Source organism: Lissotriton helveticus, chromosome 6 (assembly GCF_964261635.1).
Source record: "Lissotriton helveticus chromosome 6, aLisHel1.1, whole genome shotgun sequence".
Lineage (NCBI taxonomy): Eukaryota > Metazoa > Chordata > Amphibia > Caudata > Salamandridae > Lissotriton > Lissotriton helveticus.
In genome coordinates, this window is record NC_136067.1 from 1,960,369,285 (window position 1) to 1,960,393,337 (window position 24,053).

Genomic DNA, 24,053 nt, shown 5'->3' on the forward strand with positions numbered 1-24,053 from the left:
AACATCCAAAAGCTCTTCCAGCCTCCATACCTGCATTGTTTAGCAGTGACCTCACTGATCCTTTTTAAGCTCCACAGTGGTTCCTAAATCAGAATGTCAAGAATCAGCTCTTTTGATCTTCTTTTTTGAATTTTAGTACTTACAAAACGTTTTAGCATTTATACCACTAGATCAAATTTTGATTTCATTTGAAGTTTAAGCAAGGTCATCTCTCTACCAGGTTGTGTTGTATGCACTATTGCTCACCTAATCAGCCTCAAATTCGCTTTCCCTATTTTTGAACATGACTGCATGCTTGTATATGGCTGTGTGTGTATTTGAATGCGATTGTGCTTATAGGAGCTGCTCGAGTATGATTAATGTATTTTTGAGATAGTTGTGTACATGCCTGTATGCAGTGGCATTTGTGTATTTCTCTGATTGTAGCGAGCACATGTGTTTTTTATTTTTGTTTGGGAGCGACTGTGTATATATTTGTGCCCTCGCTTGCATATGTTTAACTGACTGAGTGTGTTCATGTGTGTGTACCTGTGTATTTGTAATATTTGAGAGTGATAGGGGATGTGTATATTTCAGTGCATTGCTTGTGTCTGTGTCTGTGTGTAGTTGCAAAGCTGTGGGTATATGTATACGTTTAAGCTGACATTCAAGTATTTATCTATGACTGTTGTGTATATATGTGCACTTGCCTTAAATATAGTTATTTTTGCATATATGATTAAGGTTGGTAGCATGCATATGTGTATATGATTGTGTGTGTAGGTCTGAGTGTGGTAGTATATGTGTGTTGCGTGTAGTTGCTTGTTTATGTTTTAGGTTTGTCCATATGACTGTGGTGTGTCGGCGTGTGTGTGTCTTTGGATTCAGCTAATATGACGAACCATGTCACTTTGATACATTGGAATGCATAACAAAGACCTTTACTGTAAGCATCAAAAAGGAAATAGGTATAGAATGAATTGTGTGGGAATTGTGCTTGTCTTCACGTTTGCGTGGGAGTGTTTGTGTTGTTCTTTTTCGAAGACCTCCACGGTTATCTCTGGGAACACTTCTCTGAATCGAAGGAAGGAAGGTGTCAGCTCCACCTCTTCCTCGGGACTTCCCCTCACCGGGGTTCAACCACTGGCCTTCGAAGCACTGCAGACGTGGGTACTGAACAGTACACAAGTAAAGCAGAGGGACCCTCGCGGTTCTCGACATCTCGTGAGAGCAGGAGAGTCGACACAAGAACCTGTCTTAGGAGCCCACCGGGACTCTGCAGCAAGGTGAGACCTGGTACATGCTTTATGTATTTATTTATGGACTTTTGTATAGCAGCACGTGCCTCACTGCCTGTCTTCATGGATAGTCTGCCATGACCCGCAGTGACCATAGGTGGACAGTGGACTCGATGAGAGACAGGGAATCTAATGTCCGCCTCACCCTGTAGCTGCTGTGTGCCTCTGTGCTTCTCTAAGGCTGGGTGTGTGAGGGGGGTTTGGGCTTTGTGGGTCTGTTAGCTATAGGTTTGTGTGTGAGTGTATACTACATTTCGATATTGTGTGTGTGTGTGTGTGTGTACGTCTTTGTGTGACTGTAAAATCATGTATATGTTAGTGAGTACAGATGAATGCATGTGTCTGATTGTAGCTGTGTATAAATGTATGTTACAGCCAGTACCTATAGGTGTAAAAGTATCACCCTTTTCTCGCACAATTTAATACTTTTTTAGCAATGAGAGGGACCATCTCAAACTGCAAAGCCAGATTATTTTAACTGCTTGTAAACCTATACCTTAGCACGCCAATTCTCAAGGGAGATTACACTGTGTAAGGTATTCTTTTTTTTTTACCTCTGCGGAGTATGAAGTATTGAAATAACCCATTAGTACCTCTTCAGAATTTCCTGCCAAACCAATGACGTTTTAACCAATTTGACGATTATTCAGCATAAAACACCTACCCTGTTTGTTTGCACAGAATGCACCTGTACGCATACACCTATGCACGAGGTATTTGATACTTTAAACCTGGCCAAAAGGCAGCAACGCACAGTAGAGTGAAAAGCAAAAAACACAGCCAGTGGGTGCTTGGAGGAGTAACTGCATCACAAGAGCGGCACTGGAATGTGACCGCATCACCATGGTGTCGTGATTTGGTGTGAACTGTTGCTTTTGTGGGTGGGACCAAGACAGGTTTGCACATGGCTGATTTATGGCTTCGAAGCTAAGCTAAGTAAGGATGGAATGGAATGCAACTAGAGGGAGTGGCGTAGCAAGGGGTCACAGGGGGGGGGGCGATACATCCCTGGCTGCATGGGTTTTGGGGCGGTCTAGCTACGTCACTGACAACAGAATTTCCAAGTGGATAAGATTAAGTCAAGGTTTTCTATCCATAACTTTGCTGCTGCAACACACCTCTAACCATTGTTTAATGTTTGTTAAGTATGAAGGTCTTGGTATGTTCAGTGTGTACAGGAAGGCTTCAATCATACAATTTTCATACATGCGATAAAACAGAAGTTGAAAAGTGTTGGAGATAATAGGAAAACTACTTTCATCTATCAGGTTATCTTTATTACAGCACTGACCTCTCTAAATAAGATATGGATCACACATAGGGCCGCGCTGGACGTAGTGGGAACCAGGTGTTTCCCCGATGGGCCGGAAGGGTGGGGGCCGGTTTTGTACCGGTGGTGCCCATTTTTAGGTCAAGCTTGGGCAGCGCATGTGCTGCTTTGCGAGGCATGCTGTATTGAGGTAGGGGTTTGATGCTCCACCCACTCTATGCCCAAATTTGTTATTGGCTTGTGTCATTGTCCACTGTAAACTGTGGCTGTTCATTGGTCAAAAGGCTTAGTAGTCCCTCCTTAGTACCACCTTGTCTCATTTTGTAACCTCCCATGGCAACACCCCCTGTTACGTGTGTTGTTGCTCGGTTAGCTTTAATTACAGCCTCTGAGCACTATTTTCGCAAATAGAGCAGGCAGGACATGCTCTCTACGCACTTGCAATACAATAGGCGTTGCATTTGCGGGAGTTTAAACTATTGGCATTGTAAATAACAATGCCTTTTATTTATCTGTTTAAAAAACAAAATCTAAATAAAAGGCATTGTCATTTACAATGCCAATAGCTCAAACTCTCATAAATGCGAGACCTATTGCATTGCAAATGCTTGTTGTGGGCCGGTATTGTATCAGTGCTGCAAAATCGGCCCCATGTAACAAAAGCATTATCGCCAATCCCTGCTCGGTCAGACTTAATTGCCAGGGCTGGTCTGCGATCACAGTCCAGCCCTGGTCACGCAGCTTACTTATTTTGAAATATAGTAATGACTAACACAGTCGTTTTTTTCTCCAGAGTTTTATATAGCGCAGACTTGACCCGAAGGTATCAGAGCACTTTACATGAGAACCAGTTGTGTTACAGAAGGAGAGAAACACAGGGTGTCCCAAAATAACACAAATGTAATATCCTATCAACTATGGCAAAGCTTAATGCAACAAAGTGCAACTTAATTGATCACACAAACATGAAATACCGATTATGAGAGAGGCAAGGTAGAACTAAAGGTATATTGTTACAACTTTAGTATAGTAATCATCTGCATCAGACCAACACATTAGCTCCAGAATTAATAAACAGTCTATTGTCAATGTAGTAAAAAATATTATGAGTATTTATTACATATAGATGTCTGGAAACAGTTTGCAATTTGTAATGTATTTAAAAAACATATGTTAATCAACATAAGTATATACGAATCACAAAATGTAATAATCAATCACATGATACATAATTACATAGACTACATAAATGGTATAAAAAAGATAAAAAAGAATCAGGAACAAACGCGGCGTTTCGGCTTTTTGTGAATAAAACACCTTCTTCAGGACAGATTCTCGATGTTAAAAACAGGGGGATGTATTAGACTCAGTCATATACTGGAGTTGTTGCGTTATTTCTTAATTATTTATTTGATAAGAGCGGTCTGCTGGCATATCCCATTGATTTTGGGGACTTTGACAAGTTGGTGCCAGCTATAGGCTGTCCGGGGGAGCAAGATTTTTTCTCAATTAAAATTCTTTTATATATAATATGGCAATCGCTGCAGCTGAAGGCCTTCTTTTTGCTATGGCACTACGGGCTTGGGGGTTGACCTCTCTGCATTCAGTTACCAAATCTAGTATCAAAGGTTCGGCCTCCCTGCTCCTCGACCGGACTGGAATCTCTCTGTTTTCAAAGTGCGTTTTTTACAGAAGGACACATTTATTTTTTGTTAGGCACGGGGAGATCAATTGATTTGCCCAGAATCACAGGATGTTGAGCGAACCTGCTGAGACTCGAACGCGGTTCCTCAGCGATGAGGTCGACCACTCTATCCATGAGGCCGCATCCTCTCCGCTAGTTGACAGGGATGGTGATTAAAAGATGTTTTTCACCATTGGTTCAGCCAATCCGGGTGAATGTGAAAATGATTTCCAGGGTGGCTGCTCAGCTGGGGATGTTTTCTACCAGCACTGTATTGGGATGACAGTTGTTGGAATATGAGTTTATATTCCTTAATCTGAGATTGAGATTTATTTAACATTTCCAAAGAGCACATATACCCAGCTACAGAGTCCCATATTAAATGTAACAATGTGCCTTATGTGATGTGATGCTGCAGTACCTCATTATACTTCAGAGATATTTTATACTACGTGTACATAGTGCATATTGTAGAGTTCCTCAAAGGGTTTCAATATTTTACATTTGGCTGAGCAGACTTTTTTCTTCTTCCAGAATGAAAGTGCTCCTTACATTGGTTTGTGTCTGTGCTGTGGTCTTCAGCAGTTCTGCGGGATACAAAGGTAATATTACTCTTAGATGACAATGTACATTTTTATAAACAAGCACATTTAACGATTGATGATTTATTGCTGTCTGAATGTAAAACACAAAAATAGGATTTGACTGATGCAACAATATACTATTTGAACATATAGCTTGGCATGATGTGTTATATTTATTAGTTGTGGTTGTTGAATATATGGAAAGAGAAATGTCATGCAATGTGTTCCATGGTATAATTCATAACTTCGTATGTAACATCATCAATTGTGTTTTTATATTTGTATTATTTATATAATAGTGTAATGGAGTTTATTTAGTGGTTCTCCTTCAAATAAAATGCCACAATTTCCGGGTTTAGCTAAAAGGATCACCTTCACATTCACCAAGTGAAACATTTAATTGCATGTATGTAACTTTTTGTATAACTTTTTGCAGAGCTGTCAGCAACATACACGGACAACATGCCGTGACTTAGTATTGAGTAATTGTTTGAAATTTGCACCACAACACAGATGCTTAGTAGTGTTTAAATGAATAGCAACTGTTTCATTCTGCAGTATGTGACATATTTTATAAAATACCTATATAGACAACCATCTATCTGGAATAGTGCATTCAAATGCTCTTTACGTGCCATATCATATTCTAAAAATAAATAATATATACAGTGACATTGACATTGTGTTTTGCACACTGATGGAAGAGCTGTTTTAATTTTATGACAATATTACACACCAAACAAGGGGCCTCATTTATGAAAAGTGACGCATCGCTGCGTGAAAACAGCGATGCGTCACTTTTCACTGCGCCCTCCTTGCGAGACCAATGATACGTCATATTTACAGTATGACGCATCATGGAGCAAGGAGTTACAGATACGTCAGTATTTCTGACGTATCTGTAAGCGCAAAAGTCACGCATTGCTGGAATGTGTTACAAAAGTGACGCAACACCAGTAATGCGTCCTTTCACATGGGGAAAGCCCCATGTGAAAGGGCTTGCGTCAGTCTTACGCCTGCTGTGAGGCAGGCGCAAGATTTTGACGCAACAGCGTCCTAAAAGTGACGCAGTGAAATCTCATAGATTTCATTGCGTCACTATTACGAGGCTTTTTGCGGGGGAACGCCCCCTCTGCATACATTATACCTGACGCAGGTATAATGTAGCGCAGGGGTTTACAAAGTGACGCATCTGCTTAGATGCGTCACTTTGTAAATAGTGCGCAACAGGAGGCATGTTTTACGGCGCCGATGCGTCACAAAAAGTGACGCATCGGAAGCGCAAAACTGACGCAAGGCCTCATAAATGAGGCCCAAGGTGTTTTACATCACATTTTCAGTGTTTCCATCAGCATTCTGTTCTCTTTTTTCAGTCATTTGTCTTCTTGGTACAGGTGGCCGTGCCAGCAATAAACCTCTTTTTACCTAGCAATGCACAACACTCCTTTAATTAAAATACATATTTGCAGGTTTCTGTAATACTACATTTGATCTTCTAGACTTTTTAATAAAATTAATATTCCATATAAAAGTACAGCAGTGAGTTGGACATTACCACCTTCTTTAAAGGCCCAGCGTCCTTTGAACGTCTTGCCTCACTCCCCCCACTTAACCGCCCATCAGCAATTTCTTGCGCCCACCCTCTCAGTACCTGAGTCGAGTTCACCCTTCATCTGTTGCAGCACAGCAGCGCTCCCCACATTTGGCCATGCCCACCCCTTCCTAGCTAATTCCGAAGCCTTGTCCAACAAGCATAGCACCCACATCCTCTTGGGACAATTCTGTCCCCGGTTATCCTGACAAAAAAATATTGACAAACTGAGCCACAGGGTTTTTTCAATTTCCTAGAGCATTTAGCTTTGTGTAGGGCACCTTAGCTTCATTTCTCATTCCCAACAAAAGCAACACTCTTTGCAACCACAAGTCCATCATGGATACCTGAGCTGTGCCACACGGTGAAAGCACCACCTGTTTGACCACTAATAATAGTTACTAGATAATTTTCCTTATGGTAGCATTCACCATTCCATGGAGTTTTCCTGCATTTTCCACCTTCTCTTAGCAGGTGGTAAATGTATGCGGGTCTAATGCATGGGGTGGGGTGTGAGGGATTTGGGGTGGTGGTAGAAGGGGACTTTTTTTTTCTAACAGAGTAAAGCCTTGTATGCTTCCCCCATCAGATAAAAAAAGTCGTAGTGATGCTTGGCTGCTGTGGTACATGTCTATGACAAGTCATTATCTAATTGGATAATGACAGCCTTTACCAAAGTTTAAGGCAGCCATGTTGTTTTAAGGCCACTTTGCCAGTGTTCTGGCATAGGCCTCAGATATAGGTAAGTATTATATTTTATATTTTTCCCCTACCTATTACCACTTTAATAAAGGGAAAATATTTTTTATATATTTGAAAAAATGTTATGGAGTACCACAGTACTACTTAGGAAGTACTGCAGTACTTAAAAAAAATATCTTAAAAGTTGAAAAAACATTGTAATACACTATATTTCACACATATAGGGCAGCACAGTACATTTACAATGTTTAGCGTATTTAAGTCTGTGAAGAAAAATGTAGGGAGTACCGTGAAAATGTCATCAACAAAGTGGTATCAGTTTCTAAAAGAGACAGAAAGGGGAACTCTACAGTCTATTATGGTTGTGAGTGAATATGCTGGTCTCCAGATAATGGTTGAGTGTGCTGAGGTGGAGGTAAAACTTCTATCGGTTCTTGTGCCCTCACACACCCTTGTGAGTGAAAAGCATCATCATTGGGCAGAGCTCCTCGTGGGGGTGGCGCTGCAGTCCCTCACAGGCACCACAAGAGGGCTCTTTAGTAGAGATCTTTTTAGGAGGTGCCGCACTTGTGCATGTGGGTGTGTGGGCCAAGTGAGTCAGTGAAAGTGAAGTTAAAATTACCTATCGGTACCCAGGCTAATTAAATGAAGGGTCCTTTAGGTAGATTAAAAAATTGTCTGGGTTTGGATACTCTCATTAAGCAAATAAAGGGAGGGACCAGTGTGTTCCCGCTGCTCTCAAAGCATAAAAAAGTGTGTGATGTTTAGAAGTGAGTGGTGGTCAACATGTTTCGTGCAGCCAATGGGTCCCTAATGGATCCCTTTGCGCTTCATCAGGTCCGTGTGCATGAAATAATAAACGTAGGAATCAGACGAACCGGCGAACCTGATCAGGAGACAGGTTGACAGGCTCCGCAACGAGGGAGAGACGCTTACTCCACTCGGCAGCCTGACCATTCGCCGGTGTGGCCCTTCTTCTAACTGGGGAGGGTTTGGGTTTTGAGCACGCGAATAATACGTGTCTCGCACGCTGAGATGTTTTCCCTGACCTTACAATAGGTATGGTGGGATTATAGGGTGTCTTTCCCTGATTCCTACCGTTTATTATGTCATGCACACGGTCCTGATGAAGCTCACAGGGATCTATTAGGGACCCATAGGCTGCACGTCTATACAACAAACAGAGACAAATTCCCACCTCTTCCAACCAGTGAACAGTCCAGGAATAAAGCCCATTAGCAGTACAGTTTCAAAAGATCCCGTTCATGTGGGGTTCCTCTTCCCCCCTCAAGCCCCTAAACCATCCCCCAACCATGATTATCTCAACTGGGTAGGGGGCATCCCAGCGGCCACGCTACCCCCTAACGGTCCCTCGAAATTGTGAAAACTATTTTATTTGTTTTTCATACCTGCATAGCCTACCTCTCCTATATGATAACATTGGATTACCTTATTATATTTATTAAGTTATAACTTCCGATTGGGCTCACTGAAGAAAGTTGTGTTTGGTCTCTAAAGAATTGTAAATTAATAACCTCTTTAATGGTAAAGTCTGATTTTAAGTCACATTTCTGAAAATGCCACTTTTAGAAAGTTGGTGTTTTTTGTGTGTTACTCCCAGACAGCGAGACAAAGGGCACATCACAAATACACTGCCTCAGGACACTCACAAAGGATATCACACTAGTCTTTTGTGACCCCAGACATGTTGGGGCCAATGCAGGGAGGCAGGAAATTCCAGGCACTCCTGTCGGGGGAGGACTCTAAAGGTTCTCCCACTTAAAAGCAAACACCAAGTATAAGTAGTGGACCCTCCAACCAAAGTCTTCAGTTCACTTTCTGGACCTGCTGAAGTAGTCTCAGAGGCCTCCCTGCTGCTGTGGCCTACTGTGTACTTCAGAAGACTGCTCTGCTGCACCTGGAAGAACTGCTCTGCTGCTTGAAACCTGCATTGAACCCTCATAGGCCTGCGCTGCTGCTTGATCCCTGTTCCATCTCTTTAACCCAGGACTACCAGAGTGACTCAAAGGACAAGTGTCTGCTCCCTGGATCCGAGCCTCAGGGACAGAAAAGGCTCCAACCATCTTCAACCCACACCTGGACCCAGCCTGAGCTAGTCATGACACTCCAAGTGGTGCCTACCCAGTCTTTGACACTTGGAATTGTTGCTAAAGGTGTCCAAAAGCCAAAATCCAAAACTTGGGAAATTGAATTTTTTTTCCCAAACATTGCTCTGAGAATACCTGCGCATCAATCCGCCGGTTGGCCTAATTTTGCAGTAGCTCCTGCTACATTGTACTACGCAGGAGCATATCCTGTTCACCAGGAGTATCCAGGACTGTGGTGCTGTCATCGGCTACAGCTTGCAGCTTCATCCCTCTGGAGGTTTTTGACTTCCAAAAAAGAGACTAAGGGCCTGATTTAGATCTTTATGGATTCGGTCCTGCCGTCGCTTTTCCATTGGATTCTCCATCCACGTAGTAGGTATTTAAATGCTGATGAATAGATAGATGAAAGACCACCGGAGTTCCACCATGTCTGTCAGAATTTTCCTCCCGCGTTGATGGCGCCATAGGCAAAAGCGACTGCTGGAGGGAGTCCTCCCACTTTTACCACAGGCCCAATCATGATGTGCCTTCCCGCCGAGGAAAATGTGGCGACTAAACCTCCAAACCTAATTTGGCAGAATCAAAGGAATGTGAGGTAGAAGCTTGTCTTTTTTTCTTTTTTCCACTTCGGTTTCTCTCATGAACCCGATTGTCCTAGTCCTTCCTTTGCTGCTGCTACTTAACCATGAGGCAAATCAACTCTGTTGTCGCCAGAATCTAAGGTAAGCTACTTTTCTACCTGTTTCCTAATGAATTGTCTGTTTAACTTTGCTCTAGACTCGTGCCTTTTTAAATTGCTCTTACATGGAATTTTATTCCTATGTGTAATGCATGTGTGTTTATGTTTCCACTTATGAAGTGTAAATAAACACACCTGTATTACCACTTAACTAAAATGTCATTTGTAATATTAAAAATATATAAAAATAATAGAGAAGTCTCACATGTATTTTCTTACAATGACATGGATGAAAAAAGGAGGCGTGGTAGGAGTGATGGTAGAGGAGTGGCTTTTGGAGGTACAGGGAGCTGCAGCGGGTGATGTGCTTGTGACGTATGTTTGCAAGTTGCATGTGGGACTGGTGTATGTTGCGGAGGTTTAGATGTGTTTTTTATGGCGGGTGATCGATCATATGCTAAGTGTATGTGTTTGCTTACTCCACTCAGCAGCCTGACCATTCGCCGGCGTGGCCCTTCTTCTAACTGGGGAGGGTTTGGGTTTTGAGCACGCGAATAATATGTAGGTGTGCTTTTATGTAAGTGTGTTGGTTTTGATGAGTGTGTGGTTGGTGTGGTTGTGATAGTCGTGGGTGTGGTGCTTGTGGGTGTAGTTTCAATAGTGCGTGTATGTTGTTCATGGGTGTTTCTTAGTGTGATTGTGTTTTTGTGTGTGTGATTGTGCTGCTTGTGTCTGTTGGAGTGTGTGCCTGCAAAGAAGTGAGTGTGCCTGGGATTGAGGTGGGCGTTAGGAACTGGGATGAGGAAGGGACATGAGTTGGGGTAGATAGTTGGGCTGGGTGGGAGGCTGAGATGAGTGATGAGGCTGCTATAGTATATGTAAACAAAAGAGCAAAATGCATTAGCAAGAGCTAATTAAATGCACACACTAAATGTATGCTTAGTGACACATTAAAAAGTATGACTTACCAGTCTCCAATCCACCAGGGATTCTTATCAGCCCTTCAGGATGTGGGACGTGCAAGACCTTCTCCTCCCAGGGATGTAGTGGTATAGGGGGGCTGGTATAACCACCACCAGTCCTCCGGGCATCCAGGTGATGCTTGGAGGTATGCAGGTGACAACAATTAGCACAAACATATCAGGTGTGTACAATATTGAATATGTCTTGAATAAGACCCGGCCAGCGGAAATGTGAAATCTAAATAGACTCAGCACAAACCCACCACCCTGATGGCGACGCAGTACTATTAGCCGGCAGAGCAGCCCGCTGCGTCAAAGGAGGTGAGCCACTTAAGCGATGAGAACAGTCTGTTAAGGCAGATGGCTGATCAGCTAGTCCAAATCTACGAATGGCGGGCTGGGATCCGTCAGCTCGACGGAGTACTTGTAACCGCTGCCACAGAGGGATCATGGTAGTCCCGTCAAGATCTAAATCAGGCCCTAAATCCGAACATGGAAATCTTCACTGCGACTTTATCCAGCAGCTCCCAGATAATGACGCTTCCTTCTTGGACATCGCCTGAAGCCTTGCCCCACTGATTTTTTTTCCTTTTCAGACAATTGTTGCTGAAATTCCTTCCAAGTTTGAAGGTAAGCACTGACTGGGCCCAAGCCGTTACTTTTATTCAACCTTCGCTCCATCGCAGACAGCCATATTTTTCAATTTTGACCCGATCTCGTGCAACTAAATGTCCGCAGTTGGCGTTTTGATCTTCAAGGTGCTAGTTTTTACCCTAAACCTTAAAAATTCATAACTTTGGTTCTACTGATTGGATTTTTGTTGTTTTGGTTTTGAATAATTTATTAAAATTTGCTCTATTTCACTAAATTGGTGTAGCATTTTTCTTGTGTTGTGTTTTAACTTTGTTACTGTTTGTGTGCTGCATAAATACTTTACACATTGCCTCTAAGTTAGGTCTTACTAGTTTTGTGCCAAGCTACCAGAGGGTTAAGCACAGTTAATTTAGTCACTTTTTTGGTTCACACCAACAGGAATAGTGGCTGATGCATGAGCAGGGTTAACTCAACCATCAACCCAGTTTTTCACAATTACCATATACTTACTGTGACTATAAGGAAGATGTACTTACATGTGGCCAATCAAAACCTGATATGGGGTCAGCTGAACTGCATTAACAATGTATCCAGTCATTTCATCATACAAAGGTCAATAAATGTTTCAAAAAGTGTAGTGCTTCTAGACAAATAAAATGTTTTTCTACAAACACAATACTATAAAATTAGAAATATTGACCCTCAGTGGCATGATTGTCATATAGGCCTTTGCAGTAATGTTTCTCTCATGTTAAGGGCTGTTGATATTACTCATTCAGACTGATGATGTACTGTTGATCATGCTCTCATCTGATATTTTCTCTTTTTCAGTAGGAAATGTAGCTCTTGGTGGTCGTGCAACCATGTCAACCCTGCTTGCTGGACAAAGTGCATCTGCTGGTTACCTTGGACACGCTATTAATGCCATCGATGGGAACCAGAATCCAAATTTCTACCAGGGATCCTGCGCCCATACGGATCGTGAAATGTCTCCATGGTGGAGGGTGGATTTGCTGAAGCCGCATAAGGTTCAGTATGTGACCATCACTAATACACTCACTGCTCCAGAAAGGATGAATGGCGCTGAACTCCTCATCGGCAACTCCCTGGCAGATAATGGGAATAAAAATCCAAGGTAAAGTCTATGCTTTAGTTAAACCTTTCCACAAACTGTAGTCAGACAGAATTAAGGAGTGCAGTGCAGAATCCCAGTTTAGAAAGATTCTTTAGGTTGCCTGGTATGCAGTATTGCAGAGAAAACAGAATACCACGTACCCTGCCCTGGTTCCAGGAAGGCTAGGTATCACTGGTTGCTTCAGCTATTCAGAAACCTAAGCACACAGCACTGGGCAGTGGAATTCGGACTGCTGAAATACAACACACAATTGCCTATTGTATTTGCGGTGTCGTGTTTTTTACTTTCCATGTGGTGTCTATGTATAGGTTAAAGATGCTAATATTTCCACATTTAAACTGGATCCGTTTCATTTTAATTATCTCCATTTTTTGAGGTTTTTAAGTCCTTTTTTATTGTTTATATTATGCCACATATTTGTTCCTATTAACATTTTAGATTTGTATTTATTGTTGTATAATGTAAGCGGCACAGGCTCCAAATGATGGTATTTATAAACTTGGCTGTGAGGGTTCCACCCTTTGCTCTTAAGGATTATTTTTACTGTTTTAATGAAATGTTATTATGAATATGCACTTTAATGCTCTATTGACCGAACCAAGGGGTTGATTAGGATAGCGGTTTTTCCGCATCCTCCGGGCCGGCAGAAGCCACCGCCGGCCCGGAGGATACGGAAAAACCGCAGCGGACCCACCAAAGACCCACTGCCACATTAGGATGGCTGGTGGGTCCTGGTTTCCGTCCACAGCTTTTCCGCCGCGGTTCGCTTACAACCGCGGCGGAAAAGCAGTAATATGGTGACGGTGTCTCTCAGACACCGTCAGCCATATTAGGATGCCCAAAAAGAAATGCTTTTCCACGGCGGGTTTTCCGCCGTGGAAAAGCATACGGAGCTTCACTGCGGGGGTCCGTTGCGGGCCCCCTGGGTAAAGGAGGGGTGGGGGGTGCACATGGGGGGGCCATTTGTATGCAGTAATCGGCAGGCACCGCGCGGTGCCTGCCGCTTGCTGCATACAAATGCAATGTATGCATTTTTAACATTGCGGCTAGTGCAGCTTGAAGCTGCACCCGCCGCAATGTTAAAGATTGAGGATGTGACCGCCACCCTGGCGGTCACATCCTAATCTGCACGGAGGGACCGCCGCAGCCCCTGCGGACGGTCCCTCCTACTCTATGGTGGCGGACGGACTCAGGTCCGTCCGCCATCATAATCGGCCCCCAAGTTTCTTTGAATTGAATTGAAAGATTACTGTTATTAATATGAGGGTGATATTTTTTCAAAATCAAGATTAGTTGCAAAAAATACTGCATTTTGTCATAAATATATAAACTCTGGCTACACAAAAGTGTGCCCTTCTGCTATGTTTTTCCTCTCCTTTGTTTCCCTCCTCGCCTTTTCTGTTCTCTTTCCTACTCTTTCCCTTTACAGGTCTTTCCGCTCTGTGTTTGTCTTTCACATATGATCAGGTTAGACGAATTATGGGCTTTATTAGATAACTTCGAGGCTAGCAGTGTTTGATTTTACAACTGTTAGGCAGTTGGTACCGGAATGTCGGCTATACCAGATATACTCATTATTTAGATTAATAAACCACTTTGTTTTCACCAGTTGCAGTGATCCACATACAGCAGACTAGAGTTCTGTTGCCTTGTCATGCACTGATCCATGACAGCAGGTCTCCTGCATCCAGTAAGCTGCTGACAGCAAATCACTTACCCAGATGTAAGGATCCCAGGCCTTGCTCTCAAGTGTTTGACCATTTTAAAAATTCCATCATTTTCTATGGATGCTTAATGGCTGAACAGTGTCAGTCATCTTAAAACAGTTTTAGACGTTTCCTGTCACCACAGTTTCTGTACAACGCACACATTATTATAATGTTCTGGGGTATGCACACAATTACACTTACCATTTTTAAAGAATTCCAGTTCAGGTTTACACCTTACTCCACAGGTGAAACAGTTTGCACTCTTAATAAGTTTGCTCCACCTAGACAAGTCTTCAGAAAAGGTGGGCCAAAAGATGTGTGGGTGAACATCAGAGTGGGCCAAACACAATGTGCAGAATCAAATGGTACATTTGCTATAAGGGGGGTCTCACCTAACGTTTCCACTTGCTTTTAAAATGTCATTTCCTGTAGGATTGTTTTCTCAGTCACAACGCCAAAATTACTGAAGTGATATTCACAATATTTGTATGACACAGCAGCCTTTCAACCATTCAGTGTTTTGGAGCTTAAAGCTAAAATGTAATTGCTGACTGATCATATTGCCAAAGGTTTACTCAATGTGAGTAAATGTTTAGAAACATTCACTAAACTTATGTAAATATCCCAGAACATTGCTTGAATATTTTCAAAAATATTGGATGTATGATTAAATGTTCAGGAACATTGCAGAAATGACCGGGAACATTGCACACACCTACCTGTGTTACAATACACTTGCATAAATCCATGCATACCACCACTATCATTACTATTACCAAAACCAGCATTACAGCTACCACTGCTACTGCCCCTCTTACCACCCTGGAAGAGGTGTGGCGCAGCGGCCAGGGTGCTTGACCACGGGGTTCATGTTCGATCCCCGGTGCCGGCGGCAGGTCAGCCCAGCACCATATGACTCTGGGCAATAGCTCGCTTAATCTTCCCGAGGGCCCCAGCGCCAGGAAACCACTTCGGAGGTAGCTGTGCGCTTTACAATACAAATTCAAGGTTGTTATTATTACCACTAACATCATCATGACCATTACCGCTGCCATCACCACTAACACCACCAGCATTCCTGACCCTTAAAACAACCATTACCACCATTAATATTACAGTCATCAGAATGTCACCACCATGACCATCACTATTAAAGCTACTACCATTACCACCACTATCATGACTACCACAACAACTACCTTTCCACCATTGCCACCATCTATATTACCACATCCGTGACTCACTCTTTTAAAATGTAAAATACTTCAGACTTAAAATTCGGGTTGTCCTTCCACCTCAATTAGCTCGGAGCAGATTTGACTTGTGCCCCTCAATAGACTGGTTTGATTTCTGAAATACTGGGTAAACTCTAAAGATTTTGATTAACAACTATCACCGTATGCTTACAAACTCACCATCATACACCAAGCCACAAAATCAAACAATTTAATTAAAAAGACTTTAGAAGGGCGTTCAGGTGGACTATTACTTTACAAAATCTAAACAGATATGAAATTGAAAAGTTAAGAGACTGACTTCACCTATCATCCCATCTTCACCATTCTAACTTTACCTTATTTTCCTCTCACAATACACTCTGAGCAAAATCAAACACATTTTCACACACAAAATAGGCAAACAACAATATCATAACTTGCACATGGATATAATCAAACTTTGAAAAACAACTTAAAACACCATGGGGCAAATGTATCAAAATACCTATTTGCGATTCTCAAATAGCGATTTTTTGAGAATCGCTATTTGAGAATTGCAAAATGGTATGTATCTAAAAAATCACATTTTTTTTGCGATTTCTTATTATTCCTTATTTGCGAATAGCGAATTCGTAATTAAGGATTAATTTCCCATTCATTTCAATGGGCCAGGAGGCTCATTGGAATGAATGGGAAGTTATTCTCAATTTGCGATTCGCAATTTGAGAATCGCAAATTGAGAATAATTTCAAGGGTGCAAGGGTGTCATAAGGACACCCTGATGCACGCCTGAAATTCACATCTGTGCGAATATGGCGCACATACATGCCCTAAGGGCATGTATGTGCACCACATGGCACCTTCACAAATGCAAAAAAGTGCTTTTGTGGAAGAAATCGCAAAATACCACCAACTTCAAGTTGGTGGTAATTTGCGATTTCTTAATGAGAAATCGCACAACTTGGGTGCTTCATACATTGCATTTAAGGAATCGCAAAATTTGCGATTCCTTACATGCAATCGCAAAATAAGGATTCGCAAGTTTGCGATTCTTTATTTTGCACTGAAATTTCCTACATACATACAATTTTGCGAAAATGAGTTCGCAAACGCCAAAATTCTGCAAATTTCAGCGTTTGCGAACCCATTTGAGCTTCATACATCTGGCCCCATATTCCATACTCAAAGTATTATTACACACATGAATTTCGTAGGTCCCCACCATCCACTAAATAATATCAAACATGTATTCTCACACAAAATACCAACTTTGATCTGTAGATTCATTTGGATAGAAACCAAGAGGCATATTTACAATGAAGTGGTAAAGTACAGCGTTAGCCTCCTTGGCTTAACGGCGCGCTCCGCCACTTCAAAAACCCAGGCCTGCACCATATTTACAACAATATGGTGCAGCCCTGTGTTTTACCCCAGCGCTGGCGCTAGATTTAGAAGCCTAGCGCCAACGCAGGCACACTTGCACAATAGTGCAAGGGGTCTGAGTTGAGGGGAGGATTGTTTATGTGCAGGAAGGTGTCCCTTCCTGCACATAAACACTGTTTGATAATCTTTATGCGTGCTGCTTAATTAAGCACACATAGACATTGCAAAACGTCGTTTTCTTTATTGTTTATGTGCAAGAAGGGTCACTTTTCTGCACAAAAACAATCAATGGCCTTTTGCTGTTTCTATGTGTGCTGCATAACATGGCACACATGGAAACAGCTGAAACGAGGAGAAGTACAGCATTTCTCCTTGTTTCAACCTGTTTAAGACAAGGTTTTCCCTGGTCTTAATTTTGGCGCTGCCTCCTATTTACGCCGCCCTTGTAAATATGGGGAATCATCAAAATCGATGGGTGTTGTGGTTGAACGCCCACCGCAACACCCATTACTCTCCCCTTTTACGCTAAGTACAAAGGGTGCTTTATTTACATGGCAGCCTTAAGCCAGTTAAGCGGCTTAACTCTGCCTTGTAAATAAGGCAAATCCCCTATCACCACCACAACATCACTAAAAAGGACGTTGTGGTGGAGATAAGGGCTTGTAAATATGCCCCCAAGTTCTATGCCTAAATACAATTAATATCAGACGCTTTAATAAAATAAAAAAATGCATTCCAAAACAAAAAAGTATATTGGACCTCCATTTCTGTTCAGAATCACTACAGCTACTAGGTCATGGAAAACAATTACACACTCTTCAATACTAACACAGTCTCACATTCACATCACATCACTTTTCAGGCTTTCAATGAAGATAGAGATAGTGTGGTTTAATATTGGACTAGAACAGTGAAAGCAACTAAACATCTCTTGTTTTTTGTGAGGGAGGTATGAGAGGAGCTAAGAACAGTAATTATATACCTACCTCACAAGATGTAATAGATGCAATGTATTTGCAATGTGATATTTTGCCTCCCACTCCTAAAATGTAGGCACTTGCGCCGCCTAAGACCCAGCTCTGTTGAGAAGGTAGTTACCTGTCTGAAGGTCACATCTAGTTCAAGTTGATGGTATGCTTCCACCAATTCAAGTTTGGAGAAAAGGTGAGCTAAAACATAATCTGTGATTGTTGTGAGGTGATATTTACCTGATCAAGGGGCATATGTAGGTAATTTTCATTTTGCGATTCTCATGTTGCGATTATTAGGGAATCGCAATTAGAGAATCGCAAAACGAAATGTAGGTAGGATTAGCATATTTTATTGCGAATCCCACTTATTACTTATTTGCGAATCGCAAATTGCGATTCGCAAATAAGGAATACCTTCTCATTCATTACTATGGGCTAGAAGGCCCATAGGAATGAGTGGGAAGACATTCTCAATTTGGGATTCTGAATTAGAGAATCGCAAATTGAGAATGCAATTTCAGGGTTGTAAGGGTGTCAATAGGACACCCTTTTGCACCCCCCTGAAATTGACATTTGTGCACATGTGGCCCCCATACATGCCCTAAGGGCATGTATGTGACCCACATGGCACTTTGAAAAATGCCAAAAAGTGCCTTTTTCAAAGAAATCGCAAAATGCCACCAACCTGAAGTTGGTGGTATTTTGCGATTCCTTAAGCCAAAAGCATTACTCAGCAGCATTACTCATCATAGACTGTCCCATGCAGATTATACTCTCACTGGACAGGCCCATGGCCTAAACCCATGTATCCCTGAAGTCCCAAGCCCTCCCACACCAGTTCTCTGGCTGACACGTTCCACCTGCTCAGATCAGAGAAAACCTGCGATTTCGAGTGAGAAGACTTTGATGTGCTGCTTACTTACTAAAGATCACATCAATAATCTCAATTATGCAAAAGGTGAATGATCAGGCCTGCCCTTTACTAAAGAGCACAACAAAAATCAGTCAAGTAATCCTATAGCAGGTAACAAACTGGGTTGTCCGTTCACTACAGGGCACGCCAATACACTTGTTTGAAGAATCATGCAGAAGGTGAATGACTGAGCTGACTTTTTACTAAAGAGTGCAAGAGTACCCGCACCCCCCCCCCCACCCTCCAGTCCAAGAATCAAGTAGAAGTTGAAGGGTCGACCCACCCTTTTCTAAGCAGCACAACAATAAACAATGCCAAGGAATCAAACAGAAGGTTAAGAACTAGATTTACCCTTTACATCATTAGTTTCAAATTTTAAAAACCTGTAACACAGACAGTACAAGTGTGCAATAGATCTTAAACCACTGAACAAGGTATCTTTAACCTTGTTTTGCTGTTTCTCTCTCTCACTATCAGGTGCTAATAGAGAGAAAGGGCCAGATGTAGGACCATTTTTTGCAGTCGCAACTCGGAAATCTGCCCGTTTGCGACCACAAAAAAGGGTAGAGGTAGGTACTGGTCGGTGACTCGCAAAATAGTGTTTACGAGAGGCTATTAGGAAGGGGTGGGCCAAGGGCGTCCCTTCCTAATAGCAAGTCAGAATGGTAAGTACCATTGTTTTGCAACAGCATTTGCAGTCGCAAAAAACAATCACAGTTTACCGCCTTCTTCAAGTAGGTGGTAAGCCACTCGCAAACAGAGAGGGGTCCTCAGGGGAACCCTTCCCCTTTGTGACTAGATGCGAAAATATTTTTTAAGAGCAAGCATTGGTCCCACAGACAACTACCTGCCCTTGAAATTTTTTTTTTTTTTTTTTAAAGCATCCCATTTTCCTTCGTGGAAAATGGGCTGCATTTGAGGAAAAAAGTAGCTGAATTGAAAAATCAAACACAGACATTGGGATCTGCTGTCCACAGCAGGCCACCATCCCTCTGTTTGCAGGCTATTCCCAATGAGTCGCAAATTGCAACCTGCCACATAAATGTTAATGAGGCAGGTCCCTTGCGACCCATTTGAGAATCACAAACAGTGTCTCAGACACTGCTGTACATTCCATTTTGCGAGTTGCAAATTGTCAGTCGCAAAACATCACAATTTGCGATTCACAGAATGGAATAGTCGTACATCTGGCTCTAAGTGCTTACAGTATAAAACTGAGATTCCAAGCTGCCTAACAGAAATGATCTGTACAGGAAGAATGTGAAGCTGTATTGTGTGCCTTTGACAAGCCATGACATTCTCATGGGGATTTAACTAGAGCGCTTTAGTTTTGATGGTGTTAGGCCTTCTACTTCCACTGAGATGCATGATTGATACCAACACCAAGCAGTGGCCTAACAAAAGCCCCCAAAGCCCCCGTGGTGCTGGGGTGCTCAAGTTACGGAGGGCTCCTTCTAGCCCCAGGGCAGGCCCCTGGCCTGAGAGCTCAATACTGGGTCCAGAGTGTAGGGAGGCCCCTGCATTTACTTTGCATGGGAGCTTCCCCTCAAGTTTCGTTACGCCATTGTAGCCAAGAGACTTACTTCCTCCACAGAAGTAGACACTGCAGTAAACATATCACATGATGTACATTTCATGCTTAAACACGTCAGTTGAGAGTTGGGAGTTAGAAATCAGCCCAACAAGAGTTGAGTGTGAAAAAGCAGAGATGTAAGTTTGCTTATGCCAACATACAGTGATTAGGTGATGTATACTTCTGGGAGTTCTTGAAGAGGTGTGGGAAATTGGTCACTATTTAGCTCATACTTTTTGACACGCTATCTTAGGGCCTCTCTGAGGGTTATCCTAAGATAGATACTAGGATCTAGAAAGCATAAGTGTTGTTTGGGGAGCCAAACTCCTTTCCTCAGTTTGAGCACTGGAGGTTAAGAGGTGCGCCGTGGATACAAGTTCCTTGGTGAACCCATATGATTTCCTTTATGTTGGTAGCATTGACATACAGAGTCTATTCCTTGACTGAAACAGAAGAAGCACATGAAGGACTGAGAAGTGGGAAGAGAATGGACTGAATTGGATGCTTGCTGATGGTTAGGAAGGTTCTTAAAATATCTGCAGAGAAAAGGTAACATACCTCAAAGAAATTATGGGCCTCATTTAAAAGTCAGACTTAAGAAATTCTTTGAAGGAAGAACAAGAGAAGAAGAAAATCTTAACTTATCTGGCTGTAAACCACCCTCAAATTTTACACCCACATTAGATGCAGTAGGACCCAAAGTTCAAATTTTTGAACGGAGGGTACTACAAGACATCACACGTCTTTTAACAGGAACCAATAGATCTAACTTTAACTTATCAAAACAGGAAAACCTAGCCCTTAAAAACATTGAGAGAAACAACAGTCTCATAATAAAACCATGTGATAAGGGTGGTGGTATCACTATTTTTGATAAAACTGAATACAACAAAAAGATGTTAGACTTGTTGAGTGTTGAGGAACACTATAGGCCAGCACACCCAAGGGAATTACAATGCCTCAATACAACTATAAGAGAAATTACAAATACTGCGTTTCAAGAAGGGTTCATCTGTGAAGACGAACTAAACTTTTTGAATAGAACTTGTCCGGTAGTACCAGCATTATATGGTCTATCGAAGACACATAAAAATGAAATCAGCCCCCCATGCGACCAATCATTTCCACGTTTGGATAAAATACGGAGCCATTGTCAAAATACGTGGATAAATTCCTGTGCCCTCTGACACAAAAATACGAATCATTCATCCGTGATACGGGAGATATGATCTCCAAAATAGAGGGTACTGTTTTTGATGCAGCCACTGACATCTTGGTAACGCTTGACATTGAGGCGTTGTACACCAACATCCCTCAATGTCAAGCGTTACAGGCAGCATCATCCCTGTTAAACAGATATCCAGGCAACCGTCCTGACAGGTTTCTTCTGCAGTGTTTGGAAATTGTCCTGCTAAATAACTTTTTTTACTATGATGGTGCCCTTTACAAGCAGCTGAAGGGCACCAGCATGGGAGCTTCTTGCGCCCCAAGCATAGCGAACACCTACATGGGTGAGTGGGAATTAAGAAATGTGTATAATGAGGTTGCACCCTTTTTTGAAAATGTTCATTTATGGCGTCGATTTATTGACGATATTTTTTTTGTTTGGCGTGGTACTGAAGCCCTTCTGAAGGACTACATATTGTGGCTAAACTCTAATGACCCCAATCTCAGGTTTACCTCGAACTATCACACAGACAAAGTAGAGTTCTTAGATATAGAGATAAGAGGTAATAGTGGAGTCCTGGAAGTAAGTCTATTTAGGAAACCAACGGCAAAAAATACAATTCTTCAGTTTGGTAGTTTCCATCCGCACTGCCAAAAGGATTCAATTCCGTTTGGCGAATTTCTTAGAATACGCCGACACTGTACAAATCTGACGGAATATCAACACCACGGAGAAGCATTAAAGACTAGATTAATCGCTAGAGGTTATCCTCATCGATTGATTCGTCAAGCTTTCAAAAGGGCGAAGTACTACGACCGGGATTCCTTACTGAGTGGTACCAGACGGAAACCCTCAGATAGACTAACTTGTGTCATAAATCACTCATCATTGAACTACAAGATCAAAAATATAATCAACAAAAACTGGAGCATATTGGAAACTGAGGAGAGTGAGTCCTTCACCTCGAAACCACTAGTGGCCTATAGAAGGAACAAAAACTTAAAAGATCACTTAGTCCATACTAGGAGCAAACAGAGGATAGGTTATATCCAGACATCCCTTACAGGTCAGAATCCAGTACTGGGAAATCACAAATGTGGATCATGCCACGCCGGTGATGCAGCAATTTTAACTGATTCAATGGACTATAACAACTTTAAAGTGAGACTAAGGTCATTGACAAATTGCAGGAGTAGCAATGTGATTTATATCATTTTGTGCCCATGTGGCCTCGCCTATGTTGGTGAAACCGGGCGGTAATTTCGGACGAGATTCAGTGAACATAAGTCAGCAGTGAGAATGAAGAAAATATCAGCACTTTTAGTGCAACACTGTATAGACTTGAACTACAATGAGGCAGAACTGCGATGGTGCATATTAGAAAAAGTGCAATTCAAAACAGGTCAACCAATGGAACACACTCGTAGAAAACGGGAGAGTTTCTGGATTTTTCAATTTGATAGTGTACGTAGGGGATAAAATGAAAATATAGCGTGGTTCGTCACGAAACAAACGTAATATGGCCAATCCTGGTTAATTCTTATAGTAGCTTGAAAACTAATTGCAAACTGTCTTAGTAAAATCTATTGCATTGTTGAGTTAATATTATGGCTGAACTTTTGACTTCGACTCTATCAAGATGCTATTTTTTAACAATAGCCCTATTTACTTTAAAAATTTTATCTTGCTTAATACAAATTTGTTGTCCTGTAATAGGTCGGTCTCGACGTGGTGGGTAATTATACACTACCTGTACTATTCGATAACTATATTAACAATCCATTTAAAGATGGTGCCTATATTCATATACTATAATACGTAGTGCTTCAGAGGACCCAAGAGGTAACTCGAACTTAGTGTCGTTAAATTTAATATTCAATCGATCTGAAACTAAATACTACGTTTCAATATTTCGATATAAACATATGTATGTTTTCTGGCAACAACTGCAGCCTGCGGATAATAATACCACAATAGGGCCATCCAATAATAATACTACTAACCTATTTCAAAATGGCGACCGCTCTAACAGACAGGAAACAAACTGGGTCAGGAGGAAACAATTGGATCTAACTACTTCCGGTTTATTAGACGCCGTAAACCCAAACCCCGCGAATCTGTAGCTTCTATTTAAAGCACCGCTATGAACCAACGCTACGTTCATCAGTCGGAGTTTGAGAGACGTGGCAAGACGACCGTACACCTCGGCTACACCAATAAGAACAGGTATGACTGCGAACCACTAAAAATGTTAGCTTAATAGTCTTAACATGTAAAAATCAACTGGCAGCTAAGGTAGTGAGCAGTGTACTAAGTACCAATAATGACTTGAATTTTTTCCACAAGCGAGCATTTCAGGTGGGGTAGCAATACGCAAATTGTAACCATTGTCGTGTTAGACATTGCTAATTATATACAATGTAAGACATATTTGCTGCAGTGACCCTCTTTAATGTACGAATGATGGGTCTGATAAATAATAATTGCTCACAGCATACGATACCGAGACAGGGTAATAACATGCTATTTTAAA

The 24,053-nt window shown here is 41.9% G+C and overlaps 1 protein-coding gene across 1 annotated transcript in view; it reads left to right on the forward strand.

Moving 5' to 3' along the window:
• Positions 1–1,122: 1,122 nt before the first annotated feature.
• The window catches only part of LOC144761985 (fucolectin-like), a 58,380-nt gene continuing 35,449 nt past the window's right edge, over positions 1,123–24,053 (forward strand). Inside the window, exons 1-3 of the mRNA XM_078647150.1 lie at positions 1,123–1,265; positions 4,766–4,833; positions 12,283–12,586. Of these exons, the coding sequence (XP_078503276.1) occupies positions 4,767–4,833; positions 12,283–12,586 (371 nt within the window). The 5' untranslated portion in view covers positions 1,123–1,265; position 4,766. The remainder of the gene's footprint in view (positions 1,266–4,765; positions 4,834–12,282; positions 12,587–24,053) is intronic.